Source organism: Equus asinus, chromosome 15 (genome assembly GCF_041296235.1).
Source record: "Equus asinus isolate D_3611 breed Donkey chromosome 15, EquAss-T2T_v2, whole genome shotgun sequence".
Lineage (NCBI taxonomy): Eukaryota > Metazoa > Chordata > Mammalia > Perissodactyla > Equidae > Equus > Equus asinus.
The window spans coordinates 25699181-25718001 of record NC_091804.1 but is presented as its reverse complement, the minus strand read 5'-3'; the positions used below and the strand labels follow the sequence as shown (position 1 = coordinate 25718001).

At 44.1% G+C, this 18821-nt stretch overlaps 1 protein-coding gene across 9 annotated transcripts in view; it reads right to left on the bottom strand.

The window, feature by feature from the left end:
* Positions 1-454: 454 nt before the first annotated feature.
* CBFA2T2 (CBFA2/RUNX1 partner transcriptional co-repressor 2) overlaps positions 455-18821 on the bottom strand; it is a 139616-nt gene continuing 121249 nt past the window's right edge. For 5 of the 9 annotated variants that reach the window (XM_014828787.3, XM_044748478.2, XM_070485764.1 and 2 more), the window contains 4 exons: positions 18354-18549; positions 11452-11520; positions 10168-10358; positions 455-5284 (listed from right to left, as the gene is read on the bottom strand). In XM_014828787.3, coding sequence (XP_014684273.1) covers positions 4985-5284; positions 10168-10358; positions 11452-11520; positions 18354-18549 — 756 coding nt within the window. In that variant the 3' untranslated portion in view covers positions 455-4984. The remainder of the gene's footprint in view (positions 5285-10167; positions 10359-11451; positions 11521-18353; positions 18550-18821) is intronic. The other 4 variants (XM_044748479.2, XM_070485763.1, XM_070485767.1 and 1 more) reach the window with 2 other exon arrangements.

The window sequence follows — 18821 nt, the reverse complement described above, 5'->3', positions numbered from 1 at the left end:
TATTAAGAATTTTTAAGGAAACACTTAAGAGTTATTAGAAGAAAGTACCTACAAGTTCACTACCCTATTTTTCAAACTTTCTGTGGTTGTATTTTCCTTATTAAAAGATCACTTAACAGTAAAGAAGAGCACTAACAAGGAGGTGAGAGGGTCTGTGAGGCGTTGCTGGCAGTGGACTGCAGGTCCACGAGGTGGCCAGTAGCAGCATGAGCAGCCAGCCTGGTTGGGCCCGGGCCGCCCTGCTGGCTTCCCAGAGGTCCAGCACCTGGACCCTTCTCCTCAGCAGTACCTCTTGCTTTCATCCCACGTGCTCTTCAGGCCACAGCAAGAACCACTGGAGCCTCCCCACCCACCAAGATTGGGGAAGGTGGGGGAGGGGACGCAGAAGTCTGTCAGCAGGATGTCTTGCAGTGACCACCTTCCCTCCTAGTCCCAATCCAGCCTGAGTCAGAAAAGGAATATAGCCTTTTTATTGACTACTTTAAGTAGAACAAACTAAATACATATTTAACAGTTTTGGTTCATTTATACAGTACATTAAATAAGTTATGCACAGAGTTAAGTAACAAAAGTTCCTATCAGAGTAAAATGACAAAGCACAGAAAAACCAGACTCTACTGCATCCTGTGGGTGGTTTCATTCATCTTCACCTTTAAAAACCACGGGTGGAGGCTTAGTTTTCCACTTATTTACATTATTGGCTTTCTTCTAGGACGGAGCTTTTACAGCCTCATCAGGAACTTGGAAAGCCATGAAAGTGGACCGAAGGCCTCTTAGCCAAACAGCACTTTCAACCATTCGCCTAATGCTTATTGCTGCTTTTCTCTGCCAACTCCAGCGCAGGGACAGGGCTGTCCCTGCCAGCTGCACATGCCCTATTTGGTATAAGCATCAATGAGTGTCCACTGGGCAGCTGTGGGCCTGACCAGGTGGGGTCTGCAGGGGAAGCGCCATCTCTGGGGCTGTAGAGGGGAAGGCGGGATGCCAGGTCTGCCCTCAGGCCTCCTAACCTTCTCCTGGCTCACGATGGAAAAGCTCACCTGCACCATCATCTTTGGAAATGAGCACGTCAATGCACATGGGCAGAGGCAGGCAGTCAACATTTTGGTTTCACAAGAACTACAGACACTGAGAGTTGGAAGGACCCTATTCAGCAGCTCGCCCAGCTCCCCACCCCACCCCGGGCAGGACTCCTCCCCAACAGCTGTCTGTCCGGCCCATGCTGGAACAGTCCAGGTTCCTCTGGTTTTTCTTACATTTGGTTCAAACATGCCACTGCCCAGTTCTCTGAAATAGCTAAAAAAAAAATCTAAGGAAGTTGGCTTGATCTACTGACCCAGGAGCCTGGAAACTAGTTCTGAAAAAAGCCCCTAAGATGTGTTCTACTTTAAACAATTTATTCACAATCCATAATCCCTTCTACAGTTTCCAGGACAAATGGCCACCTGGTCATTATTTATGCTTTCATTCTGAAGAATTCACTACCATAGAATTGCAATTGTGTTGTTGAATCTTCAAATCCACTTGCTGAGATATCTTCTGGAACTAACCAGAACCAGGCCTACACCCTTTGCAAGCAGGTGACAGCACTGGAGATCAATTTGACTTTGGGACAAGGCCATACAAAGTAAAGTATAGATTTTCTGTCTAGAAGCTGAAGATGCTCACATAGACACCAAGAAGCGAGGGGCTCTTGGTAGACCAACCGGCTTGGATGGGCAAAAGAGGTCCACACAGCACAGGGCACACTGCAGCCAATGCCAGACATGGACTGTGCTGAGTAGATGTGTCCTGTTTCCAAACTTAGATCCATCGAGAGACATATATGACTCAGCACCGTCCAAGAAAAGATCTACTCACTCTGTGACCTCAGTCACATGACTGTGCCTGAGCAGATCTGCTAGAGCCCCACCCCTGGAGCTGCAGGGGCCCTCCTTAGTGGAGTGATCTCACCTTATAAGGTGGGCTGCCTATTCCTGAGCAGGTGGAAAATTAACCAACTTCTTCCCATGTCAGTTTTCACCACTGGATGGAGTCAGGCACGGTGCAGCAGTGGGGACACAAAGGACAACTGAAGATACGAAGATCCAGCCCCAAGTATCCCTTGGAACATTTAGAGACGACTCCCATTTTGGCCACTTTTGGTCTCTTCTCTGTTTCCTGCAACAACTCCTCACTGGGCCGAGGACAGTGATGCTCCATCACTCATCAGTGTCCCTCACTGGGTGATGCTGAGCACTGGCTTCATCCTCCAGATTTGTTCTGACAGGTGAGTAGGCATGTGTCACATCTGCTTTTGGTTCTACAATAACATGGAAGAGCCTGTCACTGCCCTGACAACACCCTTAGTACCACCACTCTGAGGTCCTCTTTGACTTTTTGTCCCCCTAAATATTAACTATAAAAGTTGGTCCTCTAAGCAGCCTGATTATATTAAGATATTTTAAATCTAACTAGATGAAAGTGAGAAGTCTGAACCTGTGCCCCTAAACTGGTAGTTGGGGTAGTGCCAGCAGACACTGGATACCAAGTGGAAACCTGGACTCACCCCTGCTCCTCTAGCCACCCCCCTTCCTCCCGCCCCCAACCAGAAAGCTGGAGGATTTCAGAAAGGAGGCAGCTGGAGAAAGGGATTCTCCACATCTAAACAGGAAGTCTTGGACAGATGCGCTATGTGTGTAACTGACTAAAATTAACACAGCAAAAGGTCTGAGAACTGAACTACAGTTGGAATACTGCCCAGGTTTTCAGCTTGGTCTCTGGGTAGCACATGAGCAAGGCAGTATGCAATAGCATTACAAAAACTCTGAAAACTAAGCTGTCACTGGAACCACAGCCCACAAAGGTAGGCTAGGACCTGCACACACAACCTAAATGTTAGCTGTAGAAAACAGACATTGAGCCCTGACGAACTATATCTTGTTGGTTTTGGCTCTTTATTCCAACGAGGAAAAATCTGTGCTACTCTGGCTAGTCTTGTGGCCACTGAAGATTTAAAGAACCCACCTAGGTGTTCAAGTGCCAATGAAAAGACAGTGAGCCAAGGACAGACCTGGTGGACACATGAGACACCCTCTTGCTATAACTGATTAACAGGTTCCACGACTCTTCATGGGACATCCCACATCTTGTGGAAATGTAAGCAAGTCCTGTCCAGGGTACTAATTTCATCAAAAGTCAGGACACCTCCCAGCGACTGCAGTTTAAGGAGTTCCACAATAAGGTAACATTATTCCGTTAGTCTTTCTCTAGGTCTACTTTACTTTATGCCATGGAAATCCAGGTAATTTAAAGGTGCTTTGTACTGAGTTTCTTTGTAAGACAGAAAATCCTTAGGTAAGGTAAATTAGGGATTTAAAGTTCTTAAAGTAAGATACACCTATTTGCAAGGACAATGCTACCTATGCTGATCCCTTTACCTTTCCGGGACCAGGAGCTTTTATTTCACTCTGGTCAATGCACAGAAGGTTGCCATCTAAAGCTGGGCCAACCAACTCACCCCAACTGGTTCCTTGGGGCGACTGGGTGCTGCAGACTTGGAGGTGGAGAATGGGAGAGTCAGGGTCCTAGGGCTCCCAAGGAAACCTGAATGGCAGGGAAGGATGTGTGTAGCTGTTCTTAACATTTTCAAAGGGGTATAAGTGATGTCATGTTTGGAGAGCCAGGTAAACTGCTGGAAAACTCTCTGAAGACAGGAAGAAAAATTGGTCAGGCTTTCTCAGAAAGGTTCTGACATTTCACAAAACTTCTCTTAGCTCAAAGAGGGTAGGTATCAAACAACACAAGAGAAGGGAAAGTGAAATTGTATGCCCAACAGTAAACTGACGTAGTATGTAAGACATGAAACCACGAGGTTTGAAGAATTCTTTCAGGTCCAAGAGGGCTGCTTAGAAGTGACCAGGCCTTGACTGGTGAGGAAGTCCTAGCCACACCACATCACATCCTATGGGACAACTGCAGCTTACAGGGCGCCAAACAGAGACCACAGGAAGAAGATCCACACAGTGATCTGGACATGCGTGGTCTGAGATAAAAGGATACAGAACAAGACGACTGTGCAACAGCCAAGCGGTGGTAAAAGCTTCTGCATTTCCAGTAAATGATCCATTCAATAATCCGACGATACAAGTTTGGCCAACATGCTCAGAGAGAAGAGACTATCCACAATTGAGTCTCATTCTCCCTCAGACCAATCCATGCGCTGGAAACTATTTTCTGCACAAGCAAACTTAAAGAAGAGAGGAAAAAATGGGTCCCAAACTAATGTAGCCAGCCAGGTTGGAAAATCTTGTCCAAAATGATCTGTGATGCCTGGAGGAAGTTTTATTTATTTTTTATTATTACGGTGCTTTCACTGAAGTGGTGACTTCTTTCCTGTGGTTTCTGAGAATCTTAAGTCTCAACAGCAGGGTCAAGTGGGCGAGTCCTGAGTGCTGCTTTGTGCCTGCCCAAGTCTCCATGGGGCCAATGAGTGGCACCTGCTGAGGGTGAAAATGGGGCTCAAGGAGCTGTTCAGGGGTGAGAGGGCCACTCTCTGTTAGAGGAGGGCCTCCCCCTCGGCCTGCTGTCAGCCTCCAAGCCTCTGCTGCAGAAGGACGACGGAGTAGCAGACAGTGCAATGGAGTAAGCTGCCTCCAGCCTGGCTGGACACGTTCGACAGTCTGCTGCCTCAAGAGGCAGGGAGGGGAGCTGGTGGTCTACACTGGAAAAGAGCTGGGAGAGGAACAAACCAGAAAGCCATGGAGGAGGCAGCTCCAGCCAGCTGCCTGTGTGCAGAGAGAATGGCACACTAGCTCCCACAGAGGGAAACTGGGGCAAGTGTCCAGAGGGGTTGTGGAGCAGTGTTTGCTGGGCTTGCACTCTTCCTGCCTCCACTTCACTGCTTGTTGATGACCCAACAGCCACTTGCACTGGTTCAAACAGCCAGCCCCCGGTGCAGTGCTCTGCTGTGCTGCAAGGTCATCAGGTGAAGTAAGTCTGCAGCTCAGAGTCCATTGGTGTCGATGGCTGTCACAGAGGCAGGTGTCGAGGAGCGCGAGGTGGTTGCCGAGGTCTTGTCCAGGGCCGGGCTCGGCACACTGCAGTCGGCAGACCGGGCCGAGGAGCCCCTCACTCCAGGAAGCAGTGGCCGGCTCTGGCTGTGGGGACTCTGGCCATGCAGGTTCTGGCCACAGAGGCGGTGGTGCCGCTCCCAGTCCTTATGCTGGCAAAAAGAGCCACAGTATCGTGCAATATTGCAGCCACTGCAGGTCTCACTGGCTTTGCGGCCACAGTTCCAGCAGTTCTGCAAGACACAGGCAGTGGTTAGTTGCTTGGATCTCATGGGGCAGGCTTGTCATGACTCGTCACCTGCACTGTTGAAGAGGGGGCTGTATGGGGACAGCATGGGTTCTTGGGCTACATATACCTGCGCTTGTCCTGCCTCTCCTGCTATCTGCTTTCTGAGTTTCCTTCATCTGCAAAACAGGAAAACTACCTACTGGGCTGACGGGACAGAGAGACAACGGGTGTGTGAAAATACCCACAGCATCATCACAGGGCAGGTGGAAGTCCTATCTCCTGCTGGAGGCACCGACTCATTATTTTCACTCCTATTTTAATCCTCAGTGACCAAACCAAGCTCTGTCCCAGGGTCCCCCCACCACAGCTATCTATTCTAAGACCACAAATACATACGTGTCAAAAAGGTGTTTTCTCATCTTGATTGTTTTCACTGACAACACCTGACCTTTTAAAAAAGTCACCTGCCAAGGGACCAAGACCGGCGAGAAGGAGTGGGGGTAGTTGTGCTACTTCCTCTGTGCCCACTCTCCTTTCAGTGATGTGCCTCGTCACAGGTGGGCTGGGATCTTGCAAATCCTCCTGGTTCATGTATGGGAGCCTCCTGCAACACCTCAGCACTCAGGGCCCAGGAGGTCTCGGTCAGGGAATTTTCTTACTACTCTCTGCACTTTCCTGCAGGGAGGGCACGAATTGCTAGGGCTTAAGAAGAAACCACGGCAGCGTGGGACTGGGGGGTTGGGAGGGTGTCTGAAGTGCACCAGCTGAGAATGCACTAATTCTATGATGGAAGATATGAGCCAAGTGATGCTTGGTTACAGCTAGAAGTAGTGCCATGAAAGAAGCACTAGAAACAGTATTTGAACAGATGATGCTTCACTTCTCTCAATCAACTAAGAAGGAAGAGCAGCATCCTGAAGAATGCTGCCACCAAGTACAGCTCCCAGCACCTGCCCCTTGGTACCCTCCTTCCTGTAGTCTCCCTTGAGGACGCCACTAGGGACACATGAGTGTTCTGCACCTGAGGTCTCCAGGACCCACTTATAAGAGAAAAAGCCCCATGACTTTGCTAGGTGAAGCTATCAGGAGTGGGTAAGGCTTTCTTAGGTGTCAGGAAGGACTTGAGTAGTCAGCACCCCACCCCCTCACCCCAAGTTCTCCAGAATGGCAGAAGCCAGTCACGAGGCCGGGCCTGACCACTCCTGTAGTCCCCTCAACAAAGAAAGACACCACCCCCAAAGAAACCAGGACACTTGCTCAAGTGAAAAACAATAGACAACAAGTGCTGAAAAGGGCCTTGGGTTCATCTTGCCCACTTCTTGTACAGATGGGACACTGAAGGCCAGCGGGCAGAGACTTACCTAAGGTTATAAAATGATTATGTGGCTATGCAAAGCCTGGAACCCAGACCTCCTAACTCCGCAATATTCAATGTACAAGTTTAGTTTCAAAGAGCATTAGAAAGGACTGTAGATTCCCTTCCAACACAACAGGCTTCTCAGGATATATACTCTGAGGACTGCCAAACTTGCCAATACCAACACCAGGGGACCAAAAGAGGGAACAGAAGGAATTTTTAGGTCACCGTTACAGATCCTCAAGCAAACTGCATTCAGAGAATTTCAGTACTTTGGAGTCTGATAGGCTGACTCCAAACAATGCTTTGGCAGAACATTAATACTTGTGGGGAAGAACTCAGTTGTTGCCTAGGTGGGGCTGCTGTGGCAACATACGCCACAAGGTCAACCCCAGGCGAATGAGAGAAACTTTACTCTCTTTGTCCAAGCCTGAAAGTAAATCTCACACCGGGGCACAGCATTAAACCACTGGAACTTGGGGTCAGCCTCATGGCCGAGTGGTTAAGTTCGCATGTTCCGCTTCAGTGGCCCAGGGCTTCACTGGTTTGGATCCCGGGCAAGGACATGGCACTGCTCATCGGGCCACACTAAGGCAGCGTCCCACATACCACAACTAGAAGGACTCACAACTAAAAAACAGACAACTATGTACTGGGGGGCTTTCAGGAGAAAAAGGAAAAATAAAATCTTTAAAAAAAAAACGACTGGAACTTTCACCGTGGCTGCCTATTTAAAATAGCTTATTTCATGATTTATGAGATACAATGAGACAAGATAAACAGCTTCCCACAGAGGCAGGATCACAGAAATGCAGGAACAACGTGGTTAGTGTCAGAGTAGCCAGGGTGAAAAAGACACTTTCACGTTCCCTTTCCCTGTAGCTTTTCCCTGACTTAACCATGAGGCTTTTTGCCAAGATATAAGATAAAAGACTTATTACTGTTGTAGCCACCCTTCAAATCAGCGTTCCTCAAAGCTAGAGCAACACATTTGGCCAAACAGTCCCTTGTAGTTAATGGGAGAAGGTTATAAACCTTCTGAGTTACTGACTAGGAAAGTCAAAAATGGGATTCCAGAATTTCCTTTGTCAAGAATGGGCCATAAGTTTATGCCAATATTACACCAAGCGTGGCCTGGGGACCACCTGTACCAGGACTACCTGTTGTTTTTAGTGCCATCAAGCGGATTCCAGCTCCTAGCAACACTGTGTACAGCAGAGCAGAACTCTGTCTGCCAGGTCTTTTTGCCCCATTCTCTCATTTTTCAGAGCTGTATCAGACAATGCTCTGCTGCTATTCATAGGGTTTTCATGGCCAGTTGTTTCAGAAGTGGTGGTCCTTCTTCCTAGTCTGTCTCAGTCTGGAAGCTCAGCTGAAACTAGTCCACCATGGGTGACCCTGCTGGTATTTGAAATAGTGGTGGCAGAGCTTTCAGCATTACGGCTACATGCAGCTGCCACAGTATGACAATTGACAGGTGGTGTGGTTCCCTGATCAGGAAATGAACCTGGGCCATGGAAGTGAGAATCTTAACCACCAGACCACCAGAACTGGCTAGAACTACCTGGGGCTTGTCAAAATCCCTGGAACCAATCCCAGACCTCCCTGACCTTACTGCAAACCTGGCCCAAAGGAGAAATGACTCCTCATCTTACAAGCAATTGCTAGCCCATTGTGTTTGCCAAGAAATCCAGGCTGGGTACAGAAGGTGCCCTGTGGTAGAGATAGGGAACCTCTTACTTCATTCCTCCACCCAAGGCATTACAGGAGACATGCTTGGGTCTGGCCTCAAAGAAGGCGGCTGTTTTACAAGAGTAGGAGCTGCCACAGCTTATACATGTATGTTGTTAACAACAGAACAAAACCCTTTCCAGCTGCACAGTGCATTGCAGTTTAAAAACACTTTTGCAACCATGATCGAATTATATCTTCCTAAAAACTATGAGACTAGCACGATAGGGGCTGATCATACAGAGAAGGAAACTGACTCCTCAAGGGTACACTGCCATTGTGAAGGGGAACTGGGACCAGAACTCAGGGTTCTTAACCTGCAGCCCAGGGCTCCTTCCGCTAGACCAAACCACCTCTCACAGGATGAATAAGAAACTTCAGGGAAACCTACTAAACTTCAAGTAGAATTTTCTGGATGACACGGAGGGAAATCAGTCCTCCTGGCCCAACGCAAACTCACCCAAAGCTTAGGCCCTGCTATCCCTGCCCTGTTTGGGAAGGTTTGCTGGGATGGATGCTGGTGTGTGCCTCACCTGCAGGCCACTTCGGGCACTGTTTAAAATGACAGCTCCTTAAAAGCACAGTCCTATAAATGGAGAGCTGGGATTTAAATCCTGCAGGGCAAATCCAGAACTCATGCTCTTAGCCAAAATGTTACACTTCTTTGGAGATAGACATAATTAAAGATAAATATAGATATAAAAGTAGGTAAATATTGACCTGGATGGCTATAAATACAGAATTAAATACAACAAAAATAGAGATATCACTGCTTAAAAACAATTCTAAAGAAAAAGCAGCAGGGGAGAAGGAAGAGACGAGGGTTACAGGAACTGTTTTCTCACACTTCAACGTCTTTGCTGCAGTGCTACAATAAAGAATTTTTCCACATCTTCTGTGATAGCCACATGACATTTAGGCATTTCATCTTCATATTGCCATGCTTGGCATTGCTATATTGACAGGGCTCATTTAAACAGAATGAGAAAATAAAATCTCCATTGTTTAACTTCAAGAGAATGTCCCAAGGACAGCTGATCTCTCAAGTGGTAGATGGGATCTATCTACTTTCAGAAACAGGCTTCTTTCAGGTCTTAAGTTTATCTGAAAAACCCTAAAATAAAAGTTACAGAAAAATTTTGTTACCATTCAAAAGGACTGATGATGATTTTGTCATATGCTCTTTTCTTTCCAGTCAGTTCATTTTTGTCCTCATTATAGAACAAGAGTGTCCTGTGCAGAAGCATCACCAAGTCCTGGGCCCTGAGTCTGGGAGAGTGGGGCAGGTCTGCTAGATCTGTCACTTCAATTCATAAAAGAACTATCCTGTTTAGAAACAGACCGGATGCTACAGGGCCCTGCTTTTCCTCATCCTTGCAACCTGGCTTCAGCACTGTGGGATTATTCAGTTAAATTCCCTGAGCCACAGTTTCCTCATTTGTAAAATTGGAATCCAACAATACCTACCTCACAGGGTTGTTCTGAGGACCAAAAAGACAATGCACACACTTAGCTCTGTGTCTGGCACATAGGAAGCCCACTCAGTCAATGGTGGTCATCGTTATCATTCAATTCCACAAACTCCGTCTTTAGGGTGAGTTTTCAAAATTTAAACCAATATGAACCAAGACAATATAATAATTGAGGAACAAAACTCTTCCGGTACTGAAGAAAAATTATAATCATCTAGTTCAAGAGCAAACTATTGTGTCTTACTGCCCAGCACCTGAAAAGAAAGTAGTGGGCTTGGTCACTCCAGCTGCCCCAGCCCCAGCCCCCAGGGCTAACAGAGCTCTGACCTCCGTAGACTCTTCTTGCTCGTTTATGACGAGGAAGGCGTCCTCTGCAGCCTGCCGTTTGACGTCTGCTATGGTTTGCTCCATCCGAGCTCTCTCTGTTGCAATCACTTCAAAGGCTTTTTGTTCTGCCTCGGCAACGGCTTTCTGGACTTCTGACATGGCCTGAATTTTCACCTTATTCACAGCTTCTTCTAGAAGAAAGTGACAGTAAAATCAACTGGCCGAGAAATCTTTTCCCTCCCACTTCACATCATTTCCTAAGAAGGGACAGAGCTGAAACAAGATGACTTTTCTAAAAACATACAGGGATGAACATATGACATACGCATTCACTTTTATTCTTATACTCACTTGTCCATTCATGCAATTATTTGTTGGGTAGGTAGATAAAGGTGGGCACTGTGCCAGGGGCTGGGGATACCTGGTGACTAAGACATAATCCATCTTCTCATAACTGTTTGTGAAAGTATAAAGGTGGCTTAGGTGCCATCATATATGTCAGTATAAGACAAGAGTTCCAAGGGAAAAAGTGATCAGCTTAACAAGTGGCAACGGAGCATCAAGAAAATGTGTCTAGGTTGAGATGGTTGAGAAATTCATTCAAAATTTAGTGAATTTTTGGAAAGTCTTGCATCCCATGCTAAGGAATTTGGCCCTTTTTCTAAAGAAAATATGAACCCCTAAAGGGTCCCATGCAAGGAAAAAAGACTGAAGACAGAGATACCAACTGAGAGGCTAAGGCAATGATCTAGCTGATACAAGAGATTCTGAATTGAGGCAGAAGCAAGTGGCATAGAAGGGATGAGGCAGAATGAGGATGGTAGCCTCTAAGGGCCTGGAGGTGGAGGTAAAGGAGAGGAATGCTAGTGCTATGCAATGAAACAGATAAGTAAAATGCTGTGGAGGCAAGTGAGAAGGTGAGGTGCCTCTGGGGTATCCAGGTACAAAGGACCAGGAAGCAATTAGGAATATAAGACTGAACTCAGTAAGAAACATGAGCTGTAGGGGCTGGCCTGGTGGCCCAGCCGTTAAGTGCGCACGTTCCGCTTGGGCGGCCTGCAGTTCGCTGGTTCGGATCCCAGCTGCAGACATGGCACCGCTTGGCACGCCATGCTGTGGTAGGCATCCCGCATATAAAGCAGAGGAAGATGGGCACGGATGTTAGCTCAGGGCCAGTCTTCCTCAGCAAAAAGAGGAGCATTGGCAGCAGATGTTAGCTCAGGGCTAATCTTCCTCAAAAAAAAAACAAAAAAGAAGAAGAAGAAGAAGAAGACAGACACATACCAGTTTTTTTCCAAAACTCCACAGGTACATATCCTGTTGTTGGCCTACTGTTGAATTCCCGCTGAGAATCTACAGAAGAGAGATAAACAGCATAGGGTCAGAAGCTATCTATAATCGACATGTTTTATTTTTATGAAAAATTTATCAGGCCTCTCATTCACCACTTAGAAAGATCAAAACATATACGGTCATTTAGTGCAAAAAATATTCTGGTAAGGGATAAAAACAGATCATAAAATAGTACACTGTTTAGTTTTAAAACAGACACAAGTGTAGACGCACTTACATATGCATACCTCAAATATTAACAGTAAAAGTAGTGAGATTTTTTTTTTTTAAAGATTTTTAAAATTTTCCCTTTTTCTCCCCAAAGCCCCTGGGTACATAGTTGTATATTTTTAGTTGTGGGTCCTTCTAGTTGTGGCATGCAGGACACCGCCTCAGCATGGCCTGATGAGCAGTGCCATGTCTACGCCCAGGATCCAAACTGGCGAAACCCTGGGCTGATGAAGCAGAGTGCGCAAACTTAACCACTCGGCCACGGGGCCAGCCCCAGTAGTGAGATTAAAAGTGATCTTCCCTTTCTTTTTTTTTACTTATCTGTATGCTCTTATTTTTTCCCTTATGAACATGTATGTATTTTTAAGGCACTCCCTAAAATATAACTACAGATAAAAATTTCTGTGTGTGTCTGTATCCAATTTAACTGTCCCCATCATGCACAGGTTGCTGGCAAGTGCTCTCTGATATATCAGGGAATATGGCTTTTGTTTTGTGGCAACTCTGAATCCTTACAGGTAACTTAAGGAGGTTTCCTTTACAGTTTCTTAAAATGCTCATCAACAAAGAAACAAAAAAGCACGTAGTAAAGAAAATACTGATCTGGAACAGTGTATTTCAAATGTACCCCAAGAGGCATCCAAGGGGGTTGCTGGGAAGGGGACAAGGGTGAGTGACTTATCATATATGTTTATTGTGATTATAAGAAATGGTACCATTGCTTTAAAAAGCGTGAAAACTAATTAAGGTAACTTGAATTTTCCTTCTTCTTCTTCTTCTTCTTTTTTTTTTTTGGTGAGGAAGATTGCCCCTGAGCTGACATCTGTGTCAGTCTTCCTCTATTTTGTATGTGGGACGCCTCCACAACATGGCTTGATGAGTGGTGTGTAGGTCTGCGTCTGGGATCTGCACCTGTGAACCCCAGGCCACAGAAGCAGAGCGGGTGAACTTAACTACTATGCCACTGAGGCAGTCCCTGAACTTTTTTTTTAATGAGTCAGTGCTAGCCGACTTCCTCATTTCCTTATGCTTTGTTGAGGCTAATCTGAAAAGTAGATTTTATGCTCTGAACACTCACTCACCAACCTATGGTGCAAAGAGGAATCAGGGGAACAGCCAGTGTGGCAGGGGATGCCAGCCTGGCATGAAACGCTGTCTGAGGAGCCTTAGAAAATGGTTAGTCCTCATGAGAATGCCCAGGAATTGGCTGCAAACTGGTGTTGGATAGGGTGGGAGTCTCTCCCATTCCAAGAGCTATCATCAAAAAGAACCTACTTCTGTATCCCCTGGAGTGATAAGGGGATAATAAGATTTTTTTAATTCATGTAAAATACACATAAAAATTTACATATATATATATATTTTGAGGAAGATTAGCCCTGAGCTAACATCCAGGCCCATCTTCCTCCATTTTATATGTGGGACGCCTGCCACAGCATGGGTTTTCAAGCAGTGTCATGTCTGCACCCGGGATCTGAACTGGTGAACCCCGGGCCACTGAAGTGGAACGTGAGAACTTAACTGCTGCACCACAAGGATAGACCCTGGCCAATTTTTAAAACTTATTTAAGCCTCAGTTTTGCCATGTAAAAGAATATAATAGTAGTTCCTTTATCTCATTCGGCACTTTTGAAAACACATGTAAAAGCCTCAGCACTGGCTGAAACATAGTAAAAGCCCAGATAAGCTCTTATTACTAAAAGTGCTAACTAATATAGTCAGAAAGGTCAATGAAGGAACCAGACTGAAGTATTTAATAAAATGTAGCATCTGATAATTATGTCATTTCAACAGATAAAAGATGAGCATCATTAACTGATGGCAGGAAAATTTAAACTACTTGGAAAATTTTAAATGTATGTGTTTAAAACTCAAACATATCAAACTTCAATATAACATAGATGAAATTTATTGTACCGTGGGTAGGGATGAAGGTCAAGGAACAAACCACAAAGGAAGACAGGTTTGACCCCATAAATATTAGCTATCCTATCCATCAAAACAAACCAAGATCAAGTGAACAAAAACGCCTATATCCACAATCCATTCATTTTACAGCTAAGAATATATCCTAAGGGAAAAAGGCACGGTTTGAAAAATTCTTACTATACAGAGATTTTAAATATTGCAGTACTCACTGAAAAAGAAAAACAAAACAAGCAAAAACCCATAATGTTCAAGAACAGGAATAGCTTAAGGAAATTATAGTATGTTTACAAGGTATAATATTGTATAGTTACTAAAATTGTTTATAAAATCTATAATGATGTGAGATCATGCTTAATATGAATGAATACATTTTCAAAGAAATCAGTACAAAGTTGTAGTTCAGTAGTCTCAGATACATTTCCAAAATTCTTCAGTGTGGGATGATGATCTAGTAAATTCTTTATATGTTTCTGTATTTTCTGCAATAGGCCATGCAGTTTCACTAAAAAATGATACTTACCTCATAAGGTTGCTCTGAAAATTAAATGGTAATGCACAGAAAGGAATGTTTCTCACCTCTGGTAGCCCAGGTCCCACCTCAGACCAATTAAATCAGAATCTCAAGGTGGGGCCAGGGCATCAGGAGTTTTGCAGAAGTCCCCAGGTGAGTTCTAATGGGCACCCAGGGTTAACCACCAAAGACAAGCACCTGGCTTAGAATCCAGCCTTCATGGTTAAGGTCTTCCAAACCACACTAGGAGATTTACCTCTCTGCAGGTCATATATATTTGCTATTATAACAATGGTAAAGTGTCTTTTAGCTGACTCTTCCTTCCAGTATTGCTACATCTTGATTTTTTCAGTTGCAGATATTATTGATTGACTAACCATTTCATTAAGAAAAAGTTTCATTCTCTTTTAACCCCCACCAGACACATTCACGATTCCTTCCCCTTCCTTTCCCCTAGAGAGATACTCAATACATCAATAGTCAACATTCACAGTACTCAATGTAAATGCTAATCACAGCTAGTCACGTGGTTCAGACTCTATGAATCTTTTTATCTTCTTCAACAAGTTTTTGTTTTTCTTAGAGTTAATAATTGCCTTGTTTATTCACGTGCTAAGTTTCTTATGTAAATATTTCTAAGTCAATCTCAAATTCTCCTTCTATTGTGTAAATATTTTATAAATTTCATTTTCTGAAAGAAATCTCCAGCAAGCTTCTGGGCTATTCCAGTGTGAACTGGCTGCTTTCCAGGCTTGCTGTACCACTGTTGCTGGGGACCCTCCTTCACCATCCTAGGGATTCCCTTCCTCTCTCTTTATCTAGTTCCACCTTCTGGTTTACTTCTTGTATTGGCGTAAATCCTACCAACCCTGGTAGACACCATGATAAAGGGTAGATGGGAGGTGGATTTTTCGAAGAATTGTGGGTTGTTAATCTAACACTTAATTGTTGTGGTTGAGTACAGAATTCTAAGTTAAAATTACTTTCCTTCAGAGTTGTCCTCTAACTTTCAGTGATGCTAACTGATAAATCTTTCTTCCACCGTGTTTACTTGGGAGAGTGGTTCAACCTGGAACACTGTCTTTCAGTTCTAAGTAAATTTTTTGAATTATTTCAACAACTATTCTCTCTTCTCTTTCTGTTCTGTTCACTGTTTCCGAAACTCAGATGATTTGGATATACGAGTTTCATGGATCCTCTTATTTTCTTATCTTTTTCACTCCGGGGATATTAACAATGTATTTTTTGAAGTTTTCCTTTCCCTGAAAAGCTGCTGTTAACTCCTATTTCTGTTTCCTATTTTGGTCTCTACTTTTATAATATCAGAAGCTTACCTAACTAAAACTTTGGTCACCCTTGACTGTTTGCTAACGCACGTCACTAAAAAGCTTCATGAAAGCCCCATGACTGTGGATGGTACTGATTGTGGGCTTAATTAGAGGCAGCTCTCCCAACTCATTAAACATAGATATTCAGATGCCTGGGTCCCTGAATTATAACCTCCAGGGAAAGACTTGGAATGTGTATTTGTTATAAAACAGCTAGGTGACTCTCATTCTCAGGAGAAACTGACAGCTGAGTCAGTTTCTTTACTTTTTTTTTTTAAACTTTAATTGCAAAACATTAGGTGGCTAACAAGTTCATAAAAATATTAATGCATAATTTAATGAAAAATTATGAAGTGATCACCCATAAACCTCCAGATCAAGAAAGAGAAAACTTTCAGCAACCCAAGTCCCCAAGAAGTGAGTAAGCCACAGCACTGTTTAAATGATGCTAGCCAGACTTGCAACTATCCTGAGAACAGCTAAGAAGGATGGCAAGAGCTCACTCTGCACTCTACGCCATCTGCACCCTCCACCTCACAACCCTAGAGGAGACCATTCTCTTAAATCCTCTAATAACCATTTTCTTGCTTTTTTCTTAACGTTTTTGCACTTATTTACGCATCTTTAAATAAAATACCAAAACATCCCTTGGTGTCTGAACAAAATCTGTTTCTGAAAATACTGTGAAACACAAATTTTCAGATTGAGAGAACCTATATTTTATTATTTCAAATGGCAAAAGGAATAATGCTATCCAGTCTCTAGTTGATTTCTCTCCAAATCACCAAAAGACTTAAATACTAAAAAATAACAATCCACCTGGATTTCTGCATAACACCAAACATTTAAAACACTAATTATCTAATTATTTAGAAGTCATTGGTGAGTATACTTGTGTGCTATGCCAAGAATACTGCACAGTATAGGACAGTGCTACTCAAAGCAGTAGTCTACAAACTGTTATTGGTCCATGAAGAGATAAGGAACTTATGCCAGAATGCAAAACAATTATGTCTCTGAGCACATAAAGCAAGCACTGCTTAGTTTAGGGGACCCTTCTCAAAGTGAAGCAAGCAGTCCCCAGTACATCCGGGGTAAGCACGTCATATCATCACAGACCAGTAACAAGTAGTTTCTGGAGTGGTTTTGGTCCACATTTTGAATAGCACGCTTGTTTAGGATACGAATTATGCTTTCTTTCTACACTGCAACCACCATGTACTATAAGAGAAACAGTGAAATAAAAACACTAAATATGTATAATATGCACAAATAAAGATATTAACAGCTACTGTTTAAGTCAGACAGATTGATAGTGCCCTGAGAAAGGTGAGAGAAGGAAACACTGTGATCCGTGAAGAGCTAAACCTAGAGTGACAATATAATTTATCATCCCAATTGTTGTCATTTCTGAGAATGGGGGAGATGCTAGTAATAGTTATGAGAGGATAACAAACATACACTGGAACTGTCTCTGACAAATCAGAACACACAGGCACCCTAGCTAAACCTTCAAGCAAAAGATAAAGATGAGTAGAGGTCCATGCAAAGCAATTTTTTGTGTCTGTGTGAGGAAGATTGTTGCTGAGCTAACATCTGTGCCAATGTTCCTCTATTTTATGTGGGATGCCGCCACACTGTGGCTTGATGAGCACTGTCAGGTCCACGCCCAGGATCTGAACCTGTGAACCCAAGGCAACTGAAGCAGAGCACACGAACTTAACCACTACACCACTGGGCTGGCCCCAGTGCAAAGCAATATTTAAATGACACCAGCAAGACCTGCAATCCTGGCTGGAGGAGAGCTGACTCATGACTCCAGCTCACTCTGCATTCTATGCCTTCTTACCTGCATGCAGGCAGACTCGTTGATGGAAGGTCTGTGATTTGGATGATGAACTTTCTGAAGCTGTTACAGGGAATATTTGTGAAGGTTCAGATGGTGAGGGAAACCTGAGGATTAGCTTTGAAGTTTTTATGAAAGGAATCATACCACAACTATAAGTATTCTTTGATATCTGGCTGTGCTAGATATTCCACAATGGTGCTAATCTATGGTTGGCTCAAGAGTCACCTCTGTGGGTGGAGTGGGGGAGTGGGATTCCTTAGTTACCAACGTCTTTGCCTCAATTTTTGTAGTCTTTTTGAGAATAATGTCTGTCTTCTGTGGAACATGTGAGGTCTGTCGTAAGAAGATATTCATTCTCATTGGTGAAAACTGGGAACCTGGAGCAGGTGGGTGAGGAATGAGTGATCACAGATGGCCCGTCATTCAGCTGTGCCTTTGCACAGGGCACCTTTTCAGTTACTAGGTGAATGTGATGGAACATTTTTAGGGAAACGGCTGTGGGGCCCTGGAAGCACCTTGGATTGAGAGAAGAGTTGCTCATATCTCTGCTGCTTCATGCTGGGAAAAGGCAACACAGCTTGGTACAGTAAAAGTTTTGTAGGAGGCAGTCAGGCAGTGGTTGATAAATGGTATTTCCCTGGATGGGAAGCAGGAAAAAGAGGAGGGAAGGTGAGGTGAACACTTTCAGGGCTACTGTGAGGAATAAATGTGATGTACAGGAGAGCAGCCAGTATACTCAGTCAGGCTGAATTTAACAACCAAACACACTTTGATCATCATCTAGCACATATATAGAGTTAAAAACAGAACGAAATCAAATATTCTCATTCTTCATGAGGAAGACAACATGTCTTGAATGTGCCAGATACTCACTCCTTGACATACTTCCTCATTTACTCTACATAATAACCTGGGTCTCTCTAACTCCACGATCTAGCACCATCTTCCTTTAAAGTAAAATATAAAAAAGTCTTCCTTGTCATGTTAGGTGACAATCTCTCCTTACCATTGCTGAGAGAATCTGCACTCCCAGGACTGTGCTGCCTGGAGACCAACTCGCTCCCTGTCTTCCTCATCTCTGTGTTTTCGTTATATCGTCTTTTCCAGTAGTTGAGTTCTTCACGATCAGATTCCTGACAGCGCCGCAGAACCGCCATGGAGCGCCTTGTTTTCTCTACCATTTCCATAATACAATTCAGGGCCTGAGCCAAAGGGGAAGTCAGGCAGAGGCAAGATGAGGACATTCAAGCAACCAACATAAAAATCAAGAACAGGTAAACTATAAAGAATGAAATTTTAACTGTTTTATAAGTTTAGCAGGATCAAGTTTACATTTGAAAGCCTTTCTCACTGCTGCTTTTTTTTTTTTTTTTTTTTTTTTTTTGCCAAGGAAGGTTAGCCCTGAGCTAACATTTTGCCAATCTTCCTCCAGTTTATATGTGGGTTGTTGCCACAGCATGGCTGATAAAACAGT